General features: G+C 46.6%; 2 protein-coding genes across 2 annotated transcripts; both read left to right on the plus strand.

The window, feature by feature from the left end:
• Positions 1-3,435: 3,435 nt before the first annotated feature.
• On the plus strand, positions 3,436-15,661 carry LOC131891135 (CCR4-NOT transcription complex subunit 1-like). The gene is made up of 7 exons (XM_059240652.1): positions 3,436-3,917; positions 5,529-5,771; positions 5,875-6,141; positions 6,928-7,065; positions 7,159-9,439; positions 9,538-9,801; positions 10,355-15,661. Exons 1-7 carry the CDS (start codon positions 3,870-3,872, stop codon positions 15,022-15,024), a joined length of 7,911 nt encoding a protein of 2,636 aa, XP_059096635.1. The 5' UTR covers positions 3,436-3,869; the 3' UTR covers positions 15,025-15,661.
• A 911-nt stretch (positions 15,662-16,572) lies between these two features.
• Positions 16,573-19,752, plus strand: LOC131890550 (uncharacterized). The gene is made up of 2 exons (XM_059239916.1): positions 16,573-16,855; positions 19,321-19,752. Exons 1-2 carry the CDS (start codon positions 16,619-16,621, stop codon positions 19,531-19,533), a joined length of 450 nt encoding a protein of 149 aa, XP_059095899.1. The 5' UTR covers positions 16,573-16,618; the 3' UTR covers positions 19,534-19,752.
• Positions 19,753-21,395: the final 1,643 nt, after the last annotated feature.

Raw genomic sequence — 21,395 nt, forward strand, 5'->3', positions numbered from 1 at the left:
ACAAAGCTCAGCAGGGAAGCAGTCATTTCCAAAAGGAGCTCACACATGTTCAGAAGTTATGAAGTTTGAATTTCAGATGGTTTGTGACAGATGTAATCCATCACAGACTTAACATTCTGATTCCACAGGGCTAGTGTGTCAAGTAATAATTGAACTATGTTATTGTTTAAACCATGTTAGTAAGGAAAGACTAAATATAATCTTTCATCTTAATTTTTATGCCATGCCATGACCAAGAGTCTTAATAAAGATATTTATTATTCATTTAGGAAAAAATAAAGAAAACACGTAGCTGTCACAAAGATCACTCAGTCTGCCAGTAAACACTTTGGCTAAAGCAACGGAGAGTGTATCATCATGTTTATAGGTTTACATTATTCGGTCCAAACTAACGTGTTTTCTGAAGCAAAAAGTAGGTCGCATGGGTTAATTTTCATTTCAGATCTCGAATGGCACAATTTAAGGACTTGATCTTTTAAGAAAACTGGATTCAGAAAGGAATTAGAGAGTAACAAAATTAATTGTAACAACAAAAAATGTCCCTACATCATGAATCAAAAAAAATATTTGTCTTTAAGGACAAAGCTAGGGGTATCCTTGAAGTACATTTTCAATGGTGCTTGTCATAAATAGGGCCGGCCAAAACTTGCATCCTGCGAATTGTGCAACTCTTGCAAAAAATACCTAAAAATACCATATCCCAGAGCTGTCTGCCAATTTTGCAATTTTACTTGCAATATTTGACAATTTTCTGCAATTTGTTATGCAATTTCAGCACCAAAATATCAATATTTCTGCAATTCGGATTTTTTTAACAATAAATTTGTGTCAATTTAACGGAAAAACTTGTCAAATTTCAAGTTTTCCTCATTTTTTCTAGATATTTGTTTGAAAGCATAAAATAGATTACAGATATATCAACAACTGCCTGCATATGTATTCCATCTATCCACTTGGAGTAGCTCTCCCTTTTATCATGGTAGTTTTTGGAGAGACAGTACATTTGAGGTTGGGACGCACTTTGTTTGTCCAACATACACTTCTTCTTTACATATGACAAATAGTTTCCTTGACCAGGAGCCAAGTTTTGAATGTTTTGTTTGAGTCGTTTTATTTTTGGATCAATGTATACTTCAAAAGTGGTTCTATGTATTATTGTTAAGTACATCAATTTCAAGAATTCAATGAAGAATGGTATTTAAGGGTTAGATGATTCCCTTTTTTTCTTACCGCGAGGAGATAAAATAGTGTCACAGAGCCGGTCAGGCACTCTTAGGCGGCTTGGACTAGCTTGAGCGTTACACAAATCTTTTTCCTTTTTTAGCACTGCCGTGGCCTTAACCATGAATATAATCGTATTGAATCAAAAAGTAAACTCTATGGCACACTTTTCATCCGAAAACAGTATTTATTACTTGCCTGAAATAATTATGAGCGTCAAGTACCATAAACGTGTTAAATCAACGGAACTGATTATCAGAGTAGTGTGTTTGGCTTTGCCGCTGCGATAGTACGATCCACAGAGGAGCCGGGCAGTAAATTTAACGACATAAACCTAAATAGCAGATATTTGGCTCATGGATGAGTAATAGAACCCTTTGAATGAAACGTGGCAAAGAGTTTATTCTTTGATTCAAAACTATGACATTCATGATCAAGGCCATGGTCGTGCTAAAAAAGGAAAAAAAAACATGTAACGGCTCAAGATAGTCCAAGCTACCTAAGAGTGCCCGAACGGCCCTGTGACACTAAAAACGGAATCACCTAACCTTTAAAGATCATTATTACTCATTGATTTTCTGCCTTGAAAAGAGACTCAAATCTCACGCTTTGGTGAAGAGACGCTTTCCCTCTTTGTTCTCATTTGGGCCGTTCTCAGGCCGGTTCGGCCTTGACATTGCGATCAGCTGATTCCAATCCAGACTACGCTTGAGTCTGGAAGTTCACATCCCTCCATCTCAGGCACGTTGAACGATTTCCAGCGAGCCCATAATTCGTGGTCGAGTCTCTCGCTTGAACCCTTCAGGCAACGAAAACTCTGTTGACGATTTCTTTGTGTGATAAATTCAATGCACTCCAGCCAAAGTATTCCTTTCATTCTTCAAGTTTTTCCAAGAAGTTACAAGTTATCGATGAAAAACTGAGGATTGGACAAAAACAGTCTGTCAAGTACTAGTCAACTTTCGACGAATTCGGAAAATCCTAGCCGTCCCCGACAAAAAGGCACTAGCTCAGGCTTGCTGTTTGGGAGACTTATACGTCCAACGTGAACCTCTGCATAGGGTGTGTGTTTCTCGATATTTTTCATATTTGAGGGAATACCGATCCTATTCTAGTTTACTCATCCCATTCAATCTGGGGACGAACCAGCAGGCCTATAAGCAATTCAGCTATGAACTACAACAGAGATTTTCTGTCATCATGTTTCACTGTCGAACATTGATAATGAAGCTTGGCGTGATTGTCCTGATTTATTGCATTTTGAACCTTGTAGGGTAAGCGTTTTGGCCTTGGAAATTCAGCCTTGGTTAAAAAACGTACCTTTATTGTGTGCCTCTTGGCACGATCTATTTTTAGGGACATTTGAGCAGGAATGGAACACGCCCTCGCCATCAAGTTTGAAGGGGTCACTCGTACTTTTGAGACTTGATACTTCTTTGTCAAAGGGCTGAATTAGGGCTCCAACTAATCTATTTGTTGAAGGAATGATTTATGTAGCATTGCAGGCAAGTAAACTGTCACAGTAGTAGTCATTCACATGCTTAAGGGTGTTTTTTGCCGAAAAAAAGGCTGTTTGGGCCTTATTTCAATCCGTTAGAAATTTCTAGTTTTACAAAAGAACTTTTGAAACCTTAGAAAAGTTTTTTTTGTCTAGAATTGCGCTTTGTGTATTGCTTTTAGCGCCTCTCCTGTATTGAAAAGGACCCCAATGACCTTCCAAAATTTGTGCTGACATCAACAAACAGTTACTACTTTAAGGAATCAATAGATGGCCAATCAATCACACTTTTTGCATCAGTGGTGCATTTTTATTTTATTTAGATTTATTTACTTTTTGCTTCTGTTTTTCCCTATCGCATTAATTTTGATCAATTGGTAAGATGTTTAGAAAAAAAATCGAGATGCGAAGTAAGTAAGCCTCTACCAAGGTTGCATTATTCCATGTCTGAAGCTGTATCAATCACAGAAAAAAGCCAAGGATTAAACTGGAGTCTACTACTTGGGGCAGGATTCTCTGTAGCGGTTCATAAGTCCTGAAAACATCATGACCAAGTCTAAATTGTTTGTACCATTTTAGATTCTGACCTTTTCGAGAAGGCAGACACCTTTCACAAAGCTGAGATATAAACCTCTGTGAACTTCCACCCCTTTCTGAAGCCCGAATCTGGCCGGATTTCAGACGAAACGCTCGGCCCCAAATAGCAAGCCTGGTCCACGAGCTTCTCATTTCGAGTTAGACATCAAGAAGGTCGGATCGTGCTGTCGTGTCTCTCTGACTTCTCCCTGGCCCCTGGTCCGTTCTCTCCCTTCCGACCCGCATTTTCCGCGCTAATCCCGTTCCATCGGACACTCCGCCCGCCCCGTTTCCACCCCCTCGTCCCGCCCCTATAACCGGCCGACATCGTGGCGGGGGCTGGCCCCGCGTGCAGGGGCGGCCAAGTGGGGCGTTGGGCTAAGGCGACGACGCCCGATTGCTCGATTCGAGCTCTCTTATTACCTGGTGGTTGTAGCTGTTGTGGTCTTGTTGTTGACGTTGGTTTTGGCCGTGATCCGTACGGCGTGCGTGGTGGTCTGACCACGACGTCGCCCCCGGATTGTGGATCCCGCTTGGCACGCGGGCGCCTTTCTTCCACCGAATTCATGGGACTATGAGCCTGGATGCCCAATGTTTGGCTCGAGCCAAAATCGTCCAACTGGTGAGTCTATCCCAATACACGCCAAGGCACACTTTCATCCATACCACCCTCACACGAAAGGGATGGTACATGGTACATGGTCTTACCGGTTCCGTCCATTAAGGAGCCGTCTGTCTGGCATTTATGAAGCCTCTAAAATGAGTTTGAATATGCTTCTGGAGGCCGTAAGCGCGATCACTCACTTGCTTATCGGTAGTTCGTCATATCTAGGGCTGTAATTGAATCCGACTTAAGGAGTCGATATTTATGGAGGAGTAGATTTTATAGTCGTGTATGTTTTCAATGGCTAGTTAGAGGATGCCTTTATTTTGATAAAGCCCGTGGGACGAGAGTGTTTTTCCTGATCAAATATTCGAATTTGGTGACGTCATCTTTAGCACGATGAATTGAGAGGCTTAATTGTGCCCACATCTTGTATTCAAAAAAACTCATGGACCCGAAACCCATGATGGCGCGTTATGAAGTTAATAAGCCCATTTTCAGAATTTATTTACATTCCACAAATGACAACGATTCCCCTCGTGGACTCTTTCCATACCTGATTCTCTCAAATACGCTCTTTCATTCAACCTGACATGGCTCGGGCGTGCACTCTCAACATAAGCCGATCAGGTCCCATTAAACACATAATTACCCACAAATATTACATTGAAAACGCTTTTACCCTATCTCTAGGTTTTCTACAAAAAATCTCGCCAACAAAGATGAGGGTGCGTCCTCCATGACGGAAAATAGTGTAATCCCCTATGGTGTACTAATGTTGGTTGCCAAGGGTTCAATTGACGGATGGGTGCATTGTCCTACTCTCCTTGGTCCTTTTTTTGCCCTTGCCTTTGGTTTGTTAGACTTCACTTTGAATTAGAACGGAATTATCCCGACTCCTAACCCATAGTGAAATAGCCCTTTACCCTAATGTCGGTTGAAATTGAACTTTCTTAGGACTTGCTTACATCTTAAACAACCCAAGATAACAGTCCCATGAACTTTATGTGGTCTTGCCCACGAAATTGCAAGCTACTAATCAGCTGGAATAATTCCCTTTGTCAGGGCAGGACAATATATCGTCAGAATTGCTAACTCAACCTCCTGTGCCACTAAAAAAGAGGTTAGGACACAAGCGCCTAGTGGTCATTGGCCAGCTGAACCACGAAAAGAGTGACCACTTTTAATGTGTTGGGGCCATGGCCGTTCGCCACCCTGTAATCGACTATTTGAATTATTTCCATTTCTTAATTAACACACCTTCATTCCTCAAATTTAGAACAGACTACGTGGTACAAAATACATAGATGTGCAAGTCCAAAGATGAATTGATGTGAATAGGGTGATAATAATGATAGAAAGAAATATATTTCAAGATTGTAACGGGTAGAAAGAAGACTGGAGAAAAATCGGATTAGTAGTCAAAAAATGCACAGGATACCTTTCCGAGAGTTGCGTAGGTCTCGCCAAATAACTGTTTTTGCCCTTGTGGATAAAAAAAAGAAAGAAAAAAAACAAGCACTAATCAGCCTTTGTGTGTTCCCCACCCCCGTCGATAAACAAGTCCGTAAATCGTTTGAATTTGTGGATTTTCTCTCTTTAACAATCGCCTTTGTTGTGCTCTCATAGGTGTCCAGTTTGACAACGCTTCACCCAAGTGGAAATCATCGCAACAATAAGAATAGTAGTTCCAACCACGCGATATCGACTTCCTCTCCAGCTGTCGTGAACCGTGTTTTGGCCGAATTGTCAAGTACTTATCAACGTTTTGGGACCGATCTCGAAGGATTCGCCCTTCAAAGCCTTCTCCAAGAGTGTCACGTCGCTGTTGGCGCCAAAAACCCGTCATCCAAGCCATCGCTTGCCCTTCAGGTACATCCATCCATCCATCCAGACTAATAACAAGACTAATTTTTGAAGGTTGATCATTCATTCAGTTCAATTCATTCCATGTCCTCTCATCTCGTCCTAATAGGTCCTTAGCCAAGTGTGTGCCACCTTTTGGAACCGTTCCCATTTTGCCAGTGCCTGGTGTGGCGCCCTTCAAGAGGCTTCGATCAAACCCAACTCTCCATTTTTGACTCATTTCGCGCAGAACTTGAAGCTCTCGCCTTTGAGCGAACTCGTCTACTTATTGGCTCTTTCGCGGAGTCCGGATCAGTCTTGGAAAGAGGCGGCCACGTCGCGATTCCAAGCCCGACTGACTGACTACGTTCAAAAATTTGAATCCGACACACCCCTTGTAAGTACGAGCAGGTTTTCCGAGATAGAATGGGCGTGGTTCATTTAGGTCGACACCGCAATGTCGGTCATTATCTATGCACAGAAGCGTTTATTTGTATGTATAGTACATACACATTTTGTATTTACTTTGAAATGTTCGAATGTGTTCATGCTTAAGAGGCGGTCGAGGACACATGGACGTTTACCATCAGTTCAGAACGATTTGACCTATTAAGGTTAATTTATTTATTGCTCGGTTTTATATATTGAGCTGAAATCGTCAAGTTTTTTCGATTAGCGCTTTTGTTTGTATGTCGAGAAAGGCGGGGGGAAAATGGGGCCCTGTCAATGTTCTTCGCTCTTCCCGGTCGTTCGTAGAAGGCCTTGCATGTAGAACCGGCTTTCTCGACTGCCAAATCAGATGCTCTTCTGTCAAGTCACTCGGTTCTTGGCCTCGGGCTTAGGGAGTTTCATTCGATCGTTCGGTCGGTTGCTCAGTCTTTGGTGAGCCTGGGAAACAGCTGAAAACGGACTCAACCAGTCGTGAAAGAAGAAAGTGGAGAAGGAGGCTCTTCTCTCCGTCCTTCTTTCTCTCTCTCTCCTTCCTTCTCCCTGTCTTTTTGTGCTTACTCGTACCATGATTGTTGAGACGAAAGGAGAGAAGGAAGGAAGAAAAAGGGAGAGAGAGAGAAAAAGAGGGCGAGCTTTCTTTGTGTACCTCGTAGTAGGGGGAAGTCCAGAACAGAGGACATTCATTTCGCATTTGGAATTGACGGCTCATGTTGTGTGATGGCTTTTGTTCCAGGATTCGATCCTAGAGATCGAGAGCTCGCCTGGACTTGTTCAAATCCTGCTCGATCTCGCTGGTTCTCGTCTCATCTCCACTGAAGTCAGAACCCAGATCCGAGACGGATTGCATTCCTTGAAGCAAGTCTCGCCCGAGGTAAGTAACCGCGATCAATATGATCACTTAAATTGATTGAGTTCAGTCTTTTCTTCATTTCATAACGACACTCGATTACACTTCCGCTTCCAGACTTCCGGTCCAACCTGTGAGTTGGCCCTCGAGACAACCTCCTCGATCATCATCGAGTCCAGAGACCTCATGATGTCCTCCGGGGGTCCGTCCTCGGTCCCACCGCCTTCCAATTTGGAACTGGCCCTCCCCGGCTTGCTCGGGGAGATCGGGTATCAGTTCACGAGCAAGCTGGACTCATGTCGGGCTCAACTGATGCGTATGTTGGGCTCGCCCAACAAAATCACAGCCTCGGTCGTGGCCCGGATCATTGGGATCATGATCCGGACCCACACGGGTCTGGATGACTCGCTGACCCTTCAGAACATGAACGCCACAGGCACGTCCATATGGGAGAAAGACAAGAACGAACCCAAGACGTGGAACATGGAGGTGTTCATCAAAGCCATCCACGAGCTCCAGTCTACTCTGCATTGGAACGAGATCACCCTCGAATTGGACCACCCTGGATTTGTGGTCAAGGATCGCCAGGGTTTGATCCTGTTGATTGAGGCCCTGAATCTGGGCTTCAAAGTTCAAGGCCTTCATCGGCCCTTTCCCGTGGACTCCTTCTACCGAATTTGGAAACATACCGAAGGCCAAGTGTCTCTCTTCCAGCAAATCTTGGTCAATCCAGACATCTTCAATTTCACGGATTACGTCTACCATTCCGTGGCTGTGAATCTCCTGAAGGTCCAGCCGGATTTCAGCAACATCGACACAGCCTCGTGGCGATCCCTGGAGCTCTTGGACACCCTATTGTCCTTGGCCGAACACGGTCACGATCAGGCTGTCCGAGACATGTTCCAGTTCCCCAAGACCCATTGCCCGGATGTGCTCACCCTGGGCCTGATTCAGATCAATCCTCCCCTGACCAACTTCCGGACCGAGATCCTGGCCCAGATGCTTCAGGTGTTCTTCAACCACCACCAGAACTCCCAAGTGATTCTCAGCTACGCTTGGGGTTCGGACCTCAAGCTCAAGGGACTCATGGTTCTGTCCATGGCCGATTGGTATTCCAAGGCCCAGATGGACGGTGACAACGAGCAAGCCCGTCTCTCACGTGTGCTTGACATTGCCCAAGACTTGAAGGCTCTCACGATGCTCTTGAACGCCAAGAAGGTGCCGTTTGTGATCGACCTGGCCGTGCTGGCTTCACGACGCGAGTTCCTCAACCTCGAGAAGTGGATCAACGACCAGATCCGAGAACACGGTGAGGCTTTCATCAAGGCCAGCATTCAATTCCTTCACCGCAAACTCCCCAGCCTCTCTTCAAGCAATCATCCCGCGGCGGGTCCCCTCAAAGAAGAACAACTGGTCAAGGCCAACTTCTCGCTGGAGTCCTTGGTGACCATTCTGGCTTGCCTGCAAAACGTCATGCGACAGGTCACGCATTTGCACTCGGATTTGAAAGACGCCATTGTGTCCATGCTTCAGATGAGCCAACCCCTCGTGGCCAATCCCAGACCCAACCAACAGCTCCCGCCTCCACCCGCAGCACCCGCCAGCATTATGAGACCGCCCCATTCTCACGTGGATAGCGGCGGGGGTGCAGGTCCGGCCGGTTCCATCGGGAGTCCCATTCGTCCAACACCTCGACAGGGCGGATTCCCTATGAACCCCAACGACCCGCTCATGAACATCACCAGTCAGTTCAATAACATGCATCTCCCACCGTCGTCGGTGGCCAGCTCCAGCTCTTCTTTCAGTTTGGGATCCTCAAGCCTCGGTCCGCTCGTCTCAGGGGGCGGGGCTGTCGGTCCGGGGGGGTCGCCCAGTCGGATCTTTGGCGGGGGTCCCTCCTCAATGCCGCCGCCCACTTCCATGGAGAGCGCGGCTGCATCCGGAAACGCCAACTCTCCGTCCCCTTTCAGCGGGATGCCACCCATGCCCATAGCGTCGGGATCGTCCTCGGCCCAATTGGCCCCTGGAGCCAGTTCTGGAGGAGGAGGACCTCCAGGAGGACCTCCAGGTGGGGTTATGGATCGCCCCGGGGGCATTAACCTGTTTGGAGAAGGGGTCGGTGGGGGACCCGGTGGTGGTCCCGGTGGTGGACCCGGTGGTGGCGGCAATCAGATCCCTCGGGAAATCGAGGACGAAGCCAACAGCTACTTCCAACGGATCTACAACCACCAATTGAGCATCGACGAGGTACTAGATCTGCTCAAACGGTTCCAAGAGTCTGCCAACCATCGCGAGAAAGAGGTGTTTCAATGCATGATCAAGAACCTGTTCGAGGAGTACAAATTCTTCCCGCAATACCCGGAAAAGGAGCTCCACATCACAGCCCAGCTCTTCGGAGGTATGCAGACTTGCCCATACTGACTGGTTATCTTTATGATACAAGTTCGTGTGTGAGAAAGGTCGCGCCAAACTTTCAATAACATTTCAAAATTGCAGGTATCATCGAGCACGGTCTGGTGACACTTGTTCCATTGGGCTTGGCCTTGAGATTCGTTCTTGACGCCATTCGTAAGCCAACGTCAAGCAACATGTACTACTTCGGAGTGGCAGCCCTGGATCGCTTCAAAATGAGATTAAAAGACTACCCTCAATACTGTCAACACATCACTGGTATCGACCATTTCAAAGATTTTCCTCCCCACCTGATCGAGTGGGTGGAATGCGGCGTACAAAGTAATGTCCCACCTGACAAACCAGCTGGTGAGTTCACACCACCTTGACGAAAATTGAAACCAAACAGTGTTCTGGTTTTCTGACGCTTTTCAATTGGAGTTGTACGAATTGGGCAGCATTTTGAACACGTCTTTGGCTCCGTTTCTTTTTGATCAGAAATGAACTTTTTTAGAGCTCCAATATTTTGGTCGTGATATTCAAGCTTGCACTATTGAGCGACCTTATATGAACGGGCCCGTTTCTTGGCAGTGTTGAAATTTCAAATTTTCGTTAGCATTGATCACGATTCGAGTTGTTCCGACTCTTCTGATGTGCAGAAATGGTCGAGCTTCACCACAAGTCGCTAATTCCACTTGGCTAGAAATTTGAGGGAATATAGGAAATGTTGAGCTTCGTAATGAAATATGGATGGGAATTCACCGCAGAGGCATTCATGTAGTATTAGTAGTTGTTGTTGTTGTAGTGTTTAAAGTTTAATTGAAGAGAGACTTGTCTTACCTTACATTTTTATTCCACCGTCTTGATTGTTTTGAAAGACATGTTCGAAAACATTGTGTAACCTCTATATCATGGGTTTCAGGTCCGGTGCTGCCCGCCCACATTGAAGAGACGATCAAGCTCCAATCTGCCGGCTTGGCAAGTGCCCCGCCCACCGCCGCGCCCACCGCCGCCACCACCACCACTTCAGCCTCCGCCTCATCAGGCGCCGTGGGCTCGGGGCCGTCATCGTCATCTTCGGGGCCCCAGGGCAACAAACAGCCTCTACCCACGTCGACCGTGGCACCCATGACGTCGACCGTGGCCTCGTCGAGCACGATTGCCCGACCCACGGTGACGACCGTGGGCGGACGGCCGTCCATCGCCAACACCACCAACATCGATACCTTGCTGAACGCGCGACAGAAGGCCGTGGCTTTGGCCATACCTTCGGAGAAGATCCAGGACAAAGTGGCGTTCATCTTCAACAACCTGAGTCTTATGAATATGAGTCAGAAATCGCGAGAGCTCATGGAGCATTTGGGCGAAGAATATTTCGGTTGGCTGGCCCAGTATCTGGTCATGAAACGGGCCAGCATCGAACCCAATTTCCATTCACTCTACGCCAACTTCTTGGAGACGCTCCACAAGGAGGAGTTGTACAATTGCGTGCTCCGGGAGACGTTCGGGAACATCCAGATCCTCTTGGGCAGTGACAAGGCCATTGCCAATTTCAGCGATCGTTCACTCCTCAAGAACTTGGGCCATTGGCTTGGCTTGATGACGCTCCATCGGAATCGACCCATCCTAATGGTCGACCTAGATCTCAAGCCGCTTATCATTGAAGCATATCACAATGGACAACAAGAGCTCCTCTACGTGATCCCCTTTGTGGCCAAGGTCCTCGAGTCGTGCGCCAAGAGCCGCGTCTTCAAACCACCCTGCCCCTGGACCATGGGCATCATGAACCTTTTGGCCGAACTCAATCAAGAGCACGACCTCAAGCTGAACCTCAAGTTCGAGATCGACGTCCTGTGTCGAACTCTCACGCTCAAATTGGCCAACCTGAACCCCGGGACCCTTCTCAAGGACTACGACAAACTCAATCGGATGTTGAACTTCAACAACTTCGGCATGAGCCAGCCGCCCATCACTTCCTCCGGACCACCCAAGAGCTCCATGGAGAACTCGTTCGTGCAAGCTCATCGCAAACTAGACCACCCGCCCATGCCTCAAAACATGGGCATGGACATGGCCCCAATGATGCCGAGTGGTGGACCCTTCGGGCCTCCGTCGCATTCCATGCTGTCACAACATCAACCTGGTGCTGCGGGTGCGGGCCTAGGTCGGGCATTGATCGCCGGGCCCACGGCCAATTTGGGCATGATGGGCTCGTCGGCGTCGGCTATGAACGAGAGCGTCACCTCCGGAGTGACTGCCAGCTCAGCCGGGTCCACCGGAGAGACCCTTCTTCCCACGTCCCAGTCTCAGGCCACGGCCCATCTGTCCTCGAACGTGACTCAATCCGCTGCAGCCGCCATGGCCGCCTCCATGCCCGTGCCCAGTCAGAACAAGCCTCTTGAGCCCAAGTTCCATTTTATGGACATCGATACGAGCAGTTTGAACGGGATCGTGTCCCAAATCACCGTGGACCCCCGATTGACCCTACTGAAAGAGCAGCCTGATTTTGCCCAGCTGGTCAAGTTATCCATTGAAAAATCGATTCAGGAATGGGCTTCGCCTGTGATTGATCGGGCCATGAAGATCGCCCTGACCACGAGTGAACAACTCATCAAGAAGGACTTTGCCTTGGATCATGACGAGGCACGTATGCGGAGCTCTGCACACTCCGTGGTACGCAACCTCATGGCTGGTATGGCCATGATTACCTGCCGTGATCACCTGAACAACTCCATCAAGACCCACATGAAAAGCTTCATGGCCTCTCTGGGCACCAATTTAACGCCGCAACAGCAAGAGCTCATTGACGCCACGGCCAATCAAATCGCGGCCGACAACGTCGAGTTGGCGTGTGCCTTCATTCAGAAGAAGGCCATCGAAAAGGCCCTGCCGGAAATCGACAAGCGTCTCAAGAGCGAGTACGATAGCCGAATCTTGGCCAAGAAAGAAGGTCGGCGGTACTGTGATCCCGTGGCTCTGGCCTACCAAAACGAGCAGATGCCCGAGGCGATTCGTATCAAACCGGGTCAAGTGATACCCGCGCAAAGGGCGGTTTACGACGAATACGCCCGACACATTCCAGGATTCAAGCCTTTGAGTGAGCGCGAGGCCGCGGCCATCACTCCGAGAACGCCCAGCGTGGCCGAGACTCCAGCGGGCAATGTCGCCTCATCCGTGGCGGGGCCTCAGCCAGGACCGCAGGCGGGTGCGGGGGGCGGACCGCCAAGGCCCATGGGCGCTAACACGCCTGAACAGACTCCGGACGAGTGTATTGGTATCCTGGATGAGGTCTTCAACAAGATCAAGGGTTTCGTCGAGAATTGCACGCACTTGCCCACTAATCCGCACATGACCAATCTCCGTGGACTATTGGAGTGCATGGGTCGTGCTAGGCAATCCAAGGACCCACAGAATGTGGTTACTCTCGTCCAGAAGGCTGTTGAGAACCTCCTGGAAGGCCTGATTGCCCAGAACGAGCCAACTCAAATAGAAACCGAAGCCTTGGCCAGATATCGAGACGCCAATCTCTTGATCTTCCGCGCCATCGCAGACAGCCGCGCCTTTGGTCAAGCCTGGACCAATGCCAAGGTCACGCAATTCCTCATCGAGGCCAAGGAAGAGCTCCGCTACAATCTGGATGCCGTGAACTCGCTGATCCAGTTCAGTTTCATCAACCTCCAGGAGTACGACAAGTACCTGGCAGCTAGCATGGAGAACGGGGCCAACGTCCTGGCCACCAAGTTCGCCATGCGCATCTGTCACGTTTACTTAATCGAAGACCGCTCCAACGCACAAATCATCGAAAGCGACCTATTCGGCACCATTGAGGTGCTCCAGAAGATATCCAGCTCCTCGCAAATGCCCCCCGATGGCCTGTCCAACCTCATGGAGATGATCAAGATGTCCAGCGAGCGACTGGAACAGAACCTGGCCTTGTCAGGTCCCACCGGCCAACTGCACAGCGGGATCGTACAAGCCAAAGAGTTTGAGGATCCACCCGGCCTCCTCGAGAAGACCGAGTTCTTGCTCAGAGAATGGGTCAACGCCTACCACAGTCGTGAAGCGGGCAAAGACTCCCGACAAGCCTTCATCGTGTTTGTTCAGCTGATGAACCAGCACGGCATCCTGAAAACCGATGACCTCATCACGCGATTCTTCCGCATGTCGACCCAAATGTGCGTTGACCTGTGCTATCGAGCCCTAGGAGAGCAGCATAACTCGCCGACTTTGGTGCGGGCCAAGTGTTTCCACACTTTGGACGCTTATGTTCGTTTGATCACACTCCTCGTGAAGCATTCCGGAGAGACCCAGAACACCATCACCAAGGTGAACCTGCTCAACAAGGTGTTGGGTATCGTGGCCGGGGTGCTGCTCATCGATCACGACGTCCGAAATGTGGAGTTCCAGCAGGTCCCCTACCATCGGATCTTCATCATGCTGTTCCTAGAGCTGAACTCGCCCGATCAGATCCTCGAGACCATCAACTTCCAAGTGCTCACGGCCTACTACCACATGCTCCACATCCTCAGCCCGAGCAAAGCACCGGGATTCGCCTACGCCTGGTTGGAGATCGTCTCGCACCGTGTGTTCATGGGCCGCATGTTGGCCAGCATATCGCAACAGAAGGGTTGGCCGATGTACTCTCAGCTCTTGGTGGATTTGTTCAAGTTCCTGTCGCCATTCTTGCGCAACGCTGAGCTGGCCAAGCCCGTGCACAGATTGTACCGGGGTACACTGCGAGTCCTGTTGGTGTTGCTGCACGACTTCCCCGAGTTCCTCTGCGACTATCACTACGGGTTCTGTGACGTGATCCCACCCAATTGCATTCAAATGCGGAATCTCATCCTGTCAGCCTTTCCACGAAACATGAGATTGCCCGACCCATTCACGCCCAATTTGAAGGTGGAAATGTTGGCCGATATTGCCATCGCGCCTCGGGCCGTCACCAATTATGCGGCCATGATCAAGCCCAGCTTCCGCAAGGAGCTCGATCATTACCTCAAGAACCGCACGCCCGTCAGCTTCTTGTCCGATGTGCGGGAGAACCTCCTCGTTGGCAATGGGGACATCCCCGGGAATCGTTACAACATCCAGCTGATCAACGCCCTGGTCATGCACGTGGGCACGTGCGCCATTCAGCACATCCGCGCCAAGGGGCAGACCCCGAACATGTCCACTATTGCACACTCCTCGCACATGGACATCTTCCAAAACCTGGCCGTCAACCTGGAGACCGAGGGACGCTATCTGTTCTTGAATTGTATTGCCAACCAGCTGCGCTACCCCAATTCCCACACCCACTACTTCTCCTGCACCCTTCTCTACCTGTTCTCCGAGGCCAATACGGAGGCCATCCAAGAGCAAATCACGCGCGTTCTCCTGGAGCGCCTCATCGTGAACCGGCCCCATCCCTGGGGTCTCTTGATCACCTTCATTGAACTCATCAAGAACCCGAGCTTCTCATTTTGGCAACACGAATTCGTCACGTGCGCTCCGGAGATCCAAAAGCTCTTCGAATCCGTCGCCCGTTCATGTATGGTGCCCAGAATGGCGGATGGGACAAATGTGAGCAACAACAATGCCGCCGATTGAGGCCGCAGGAATGTCGGCAGGGGTTTCGTGGAGAGGAACCCTTGGTGACCTTCCTTGGCGCCAAAGCGGAGAAGCGCAAAATCCCCACCCCCGAACACGCGGAAGACTTTAGGGTGGAATAATAATGATAAGAATATTAATAATAATCTATTAGATTTTGAGTCCGGATTGACAACGAGCGGAACGACCCACCGACCGACCATGGGTGCGTTCTGCTCATCTCGGGTGGACAGCTCGACGACAGAGGGAAATCAATCCATCCATCTATCTATCTCTCTCTCTATATACATATATATTTGAAACGAAAGGAGTTATTTTTTCATGGAGAGAAAGATGCTTTGGACCACTTCGTTGCTTGTTCACGATGTTCTCGAGGAAATATTGATGACGCCCCCAGCTACTGTTAATCCTACAACTCTACTAACGCCACACAAACTAGAGGAATAGTATTGATTATGACGATGATAACAGTAATGATATTTTTGATTCTGATCGCCCAATTGTGAAACTGTCATGTCAAACTCTCGGCTCTTGTGTAAATACTTGTACTTGTACATAATCCCTCTCTCTTTCTCTCTCCCACACTAACACAGTCCAAAAATCCGCAAATAAACTTGTGAAACGTTTTAGCAAACCATCTGGGCAGTGAGTGATTCCTTTGATTATCCTAGAATTCGTCCTCGTCGCATGAAACCTGTTCTTCATGAAAGGAGCATTACATAATCTGAGTCGTCCCATCCATCTTGGACAAAATGCAATTCAAGCAGGTACTAATCGAATCATTCAAAGTGTAGGGGTGTATTCGATTCCGAATTCCGTATCTCTACCCATTAGACCAAGAGTTGGACCATAAAAACGAAGATATGAATCGTGTCCAAAGTAAAACGTACCAGCAAAAGAGTGTCTCGCGGTATTCAGGTTTTTTTTTTAATGTATTATACGTTATAGAAGTGAAGACACGTGCCAAGACATTGTTTAGAAAGTTATGGATCCACTGCTTTATTTCGGAAGGCCAAATCCCGACCAATTTTAGATATCTTAATGAGACACCACCTCAGCCGGACTGGAATATAGAATGGCCTTGAGGCATGAATTTGTATCTTGCTCATACTTTTTCATGCTAAAAAAATAGCCGCCCTTAAAACTCAAGTCCTAGAGTCTTTATTGATGGTAAGGAATGGAGTGTTAGGCATTCCTAAGTACGCATGCTTATGAAACTGAAAAAAGTGTATTTTCCATAGCATACTCCAAATATTTCAAAAGTTAAACTTTACAGCTTGTATGGAAACCGGATTAATATTCCGTATACGATGTTTATACAAATAGTTTTAGACATTTTTACACTGACCTTACCAAGACTCGCAAATACAGGTATTCGATATGTTATTACAATATTTCCTGTTAAACTTCTTACAACACTCCTATAACAAAATTGGGCAACGTACTTCAATTCAAATAACGCTTGGGAAATCCCGGTAACCACTATCATAGATGATGATCGATTGGTCACGGAAATGTTCGGTTTCGATCCAACACTACGCGAGGGGGGCCTGCCTGCCTGTCTCCAGTGTCCAATGTGAATATCAAGCTGACGATGAGGATCCTGACCTCGGTTGGACTATTCCTGCTTTTCTTTGGCCCCGAAAACGTGTGTTCCTTGGACTTGAAGCATCTTCGGGAACCTCCGGAGATCTTGGACCATCTGGTTCCAGCTTCGGTGCAGAATCGCGGCGAGCCAGATAAAGGGAACACTCACTTGTTCGATGGAATCAAGGACTTGAGAGAGATTGCAGTGGTGGGTGGAAGTGATCCAAGAGGTCCCGATGATACAGTGAGTATGGAAGGAGTTTGGGTTTCAAGAGGCGCTTTTGCCCTCCTCAGGTGTGCCATCAATTGTATCATGATGATGTCAGCACAAATTTTGCGAGGTCGTTGGGGTACTTTTCAATACAGAGGAAATACTAAAACACCACAAACAAATCTCAATATTAAACAAAACACTTTTCCAAGGTTCAAAAAAGCCTATTTAAGAATAGAAAATTCTGAAATACGAAAAATTTGTCTAAAAGCAGCTTTTCTCTTCTAAAAAGTAGTTCTTATGCATGTTAATGAGTGAAACCGAGAGAGTTTATAAAAAATGCAATGCTACATGAAGCATTCCTTTAAGGAAGAAAAGAACTGAAACTTGGATTTAATCCTTTAACAAAGAGCTATTAAGGCTCAAATTTACGAGCGAGCTCTTAAAATTTGAAGATAACGTCATCTTCTTCTCTTTGCTTCAATGTCCCAATATAAAAAAATAGGATTTGATCTACAAGACCGCTGCCGTGTTACTTTGAACTCAATTCGACCATCCTCCCTAAAGAAACATTGAATCGAAAAAAGTGGAAAAAGTGGGGGAAAAGTTGAAGATAATCAAAGAAAATAGTACTAAAGTACGGTGCTTACATACAAAGCATTGGCTCTTATTTTGCGCTCTTGAGCCGGTAGGGGGCCAGAGCCCAGCTTTTGAAAACCGAGGATTGAATCTTAGATCGATAAAATCCAACTTGTTACTATGGTACGACTTTTTTATCGATCTAAGATTCATCACTCCTTGGCTTTTCAAAACTGAGCTCAGGACTCCAGATTTCGAGACTCGATTTGCCAGAAAGACAAAAAGTTACAAGTGTCCTTTAAAGCCAATCATACCAATCATTACTTCCGAACGCAAACATGCATTACACGATGACCTCGTCACATATCAACAAGTCATGAAACTGTGGATAATATATTCTATTTCCAACAGTAAGTAATTTAAAAACTAACAGTAAATAATTAAAAAAAAACAGTGAAAAAATCCAAAATATGTTTCTTTTCTTGTTAGGTGGAGGTTTTTATATCTGTTAGTGAGTAAAAAGCAACATTGAATATAGCATAGTGGTTCAAGAACATATCCTGTTGGGATAAATGAATTGTAACAACGACTTAATTCAAGGTAGATCATGGCCTTTTAGTTAACAGGCTCCATGAGCTTGGGATCCAAGGCAAGGTTCTCAATTGGCTAAGAAGTTTCATTTGTGGTAGGAAACAATTGGTTAAGGTTGAGGGATCCCTTAGTGACATACATGATGTCAAGTCGGGTGTCTCTCAGGGCTCCATTTTGGGTCCTCTCCTTTTCATCATCTTCATTGCTCCGCTTCAGAAGCTTGGTAGTAGTAATGTCAGTATCTCTTCTTATGCTGATGATACAAAATTGGTAGTTGGTAGGAATGGTCAGGATTCTGGTTGTCTGGCAAAGGTCCTAGACCAAATTTATTCCTGGGTTGCTGCGAGTAACATGGCCTTGAATGGAATGAAATTCCGTTCAATGACCTTTGGGTCGATCGCCATTAGACACTCCACTATTAGATCATAAAGGTAAGGACATTGAGCAGGTCTCACCCATGAAGGATTTAGGTGTAGTCCTCCAAGATAATGGAAAGTTCGATGAGCATATCCAGTTGAAAGTTGGTAAGGCTTTTTCAAACATGTGGTTGGATATATCGCACGTTTAAGTCCAGAGATAGTATCACGATGCTAACTCTGTACAAGTCGATTGTCCAGCCGCATCTTGAATATGCCTCGCCCATTTGGGCTCCAATTAGTTCAGCAGGTTTGCAAAAGCTCGAGCAGGTCCAAAGATGTTTTACTAGGAAACATTGAGGATATGAGAGAGCTCTTGTACTGTGAGAGGTTAGAAAGGTTGGGATCGTACAGTACTCAGAGAAGATAAGAAAGGTATCTGATATTGTAAGTACGTTTTCAAAAGCATTCATGAGCTTTGTCCCAACCAAGGATTGAGGGTCAATTGTAATGACCGTAGAGGCTTAATGTGCGTTTTGAGAGCACCTTCAAGCCCTCGAGAATCCAGGCTAGTTAAAACAATGAAGTCCAAACCTCTTCTTTTTCGGCTCCTTCATTGTTCAATTTCCTGCCCTCAAATATTCGTAGGGCTTATGTAGGGGTTGATCCAGTAGCAAGATTTAAGTCAGACTTGGACAAGTTTTGACTAAATTCCGGATCAACCTTATATTCAAGGATTAGCCAGATCAGCCAACTCCAATTCGTTGGTCGATCAAATAATATATATAAATAAAAGTCAAGTAAAATGAATAATCTTCTCGTCTTGAACTGCTCGGATTCCAATCCTGGTAGCGGTAAGGAAGTCCGCAAAAAAATCCTTCAGAAAGCGGGTTGAAAACATAAACCATGTCTGAATTCAACGACAGCGTACTAAATCTCTTGCTAATAATAGTCCATTTTGTTTCTTTAAAGGGTAATGTGAGGCATCTCAAATGTGAGACATGCTCACCTCCCAAAAAAATTTGCCTGGCCTGGACCCGATTGGCTGCGTTTGGCATCAAAATATGTAAGAAGCATGGTTATCCTCGACGCCGACACAGAAGACCCCCATCCTTTCAAATTCCAATCATTGAAGGGAGCTCCATTCCGGACACTGAGGCTCTTTTAGTTGAGGCTCTAGATTAACAAGAAGTTGGCCTTACCACGTGCCAAAGGAAGGGTCTCGGAATGTGAAAGAAACCCACCCATAAGCCCTTGGAGTCATTCCTTATAAACAATTCCCCCGAATTTCTTAAAAATGTGTGCATTCATGTAGGTTGCAGTTGCAGGGATCTCTAGTACAGAGACCTAGTAGGTTGTACACATTTTGTTAGGAATAAATAAAGTTGTGAGTATTACGTTGTACATCTCTAAAGTATTAATGTTTCATATCTGTACCGCTCTAACGCCAAGTTACATTATTGTTTATTGATTTGGCCACCCGACATCAGATTTGATGATTGGAGTGTGAGATAAAAATGTTTTGGTCACAAGGATACAAAACTAAAAAAAAACGATGGGAAAGAGAAAAGAAAAAAGGGACAGAAAAAGGAACTACTAAAAATCCAGCACTTGCTTTCCACGCAATTTGTTTCGGAACAACTTCAAGGTTTTGGCATTCTGACAAACAAGGCATAGCATCTGATCCGAGTGCGGGCATAAGGTTCCCTCAAAGGTTAATTTACCATCCTTCTTGTCGTTGGCACGTTTTGAGAATGTTCCTTTCTGACAAAGAATGACACAGACCTATGGTTTAGTGGTTCAATATCTATTTTCTTAAAGATGATCTTGTACACCAAAACTAAGTCAAGTTCTAGCCTCCGTACATTAAGTGCACGAAGTCCCAGTATCCCAAGTCTTTCTTGGTAAGTGAAACTCCGACATGAGGGGATCCATTTAGAGGCTTTTCTTTGAACTTCAATTCGATTAGCGTCCCCAATATTTATCGGGTTCCACACAGGGCTAAAATATTGCAAGGTCGGTCGTATATACGTCTTGAACGAACGAGCCCAGATTGTTGGATTCTGAGTAGTAAATGCTCTCCATATCATTACCGGGGTTCTGTTCGCCTTAACTGCAATTGTCAAACAATGTTCACTAAAATTTAAACGGGAGTCGAATACCACCCCCAAGTCTTTCTTTTTTTCCGTCACTTCCAAGAGCATATGGCTCATTGTATAATGAGGTGATCCCGGGCCTGTCATGCCCTGAGTATGTGCACGCCACACTTGACATTTGCGTATGCTAAAGCGCATCTTGTTGACCTTGGCCTACTCGGAGATAACATTTAGGTCATTTTGGAGCGTAAGTAGGTCCATATCAGAATTAATCTTTTTGCATAGTTTAGAGTCATCTGCAAATGCCATCAAAACGGAGCCATGAATTGGACAGAGATCGTTTATGAAAACGAGAAAAATCAATGGTCCAAGGATGCTCCCTTGCGGAACGCCAGAGGTGACCGTTTGCCACGCACCATTGAGCCCGTTTAAAATTACTCGCTGACGCCTATTTCGCAACTAACCACGAATCCAGAGGCACACTTCATCCGAAAAACCGATCCCTCGAAGTTTCATGACAAGTAACCTGTGATCAACGGAGTCGAATGCTTTGGCAAAGTCCAAAAATATTACGTCAACTGGGTAACCTTCGTCCAGGACTTCAATTACAAAATCATGGAAAACAACGTGGTTTGTTGTGCAAGAACGACCAACCCAGAACCTGTGTTGCAGTGAGGTGAATGATTTTTGGCCATCCAGAAACTTGGTGAGATTATCTTTGATAATGCTCCCCATCACCTTAGAACACACTGACGTGAGCGAAAGCGGACGGTTGTTGGTTTTTTTTCTTCACATTTCCTCCCTTGTGAAGAGGGAACACATCTGCATCAGTCCAGTTCCGAGGAATGGTCCCCGACCTCATGGAGAGGTCGCGGAGAAAGGCCAGCGGCGAAGCAACACATCCTGCTAGTCTTTTCAGCACTCCCGCGGAGAGGCCATCAAGTCCTGGAG

This window comes from Tigriopus californicus, chromosome 11 (genome assembly GCF_007210705.1).
Source record: "Tigriopus californicus strain San Diego chromosome 11, Tcal_SD_v2.1, whole genome shotgun sequence".
In the NCBI taxonomy this organism is placed as follows: Eukaryota; Metazoa; Arthropoda; class Copepoda; order Harpacticoida; family Harpacticidae; genus Tigriopus; species Tigriopus californicus.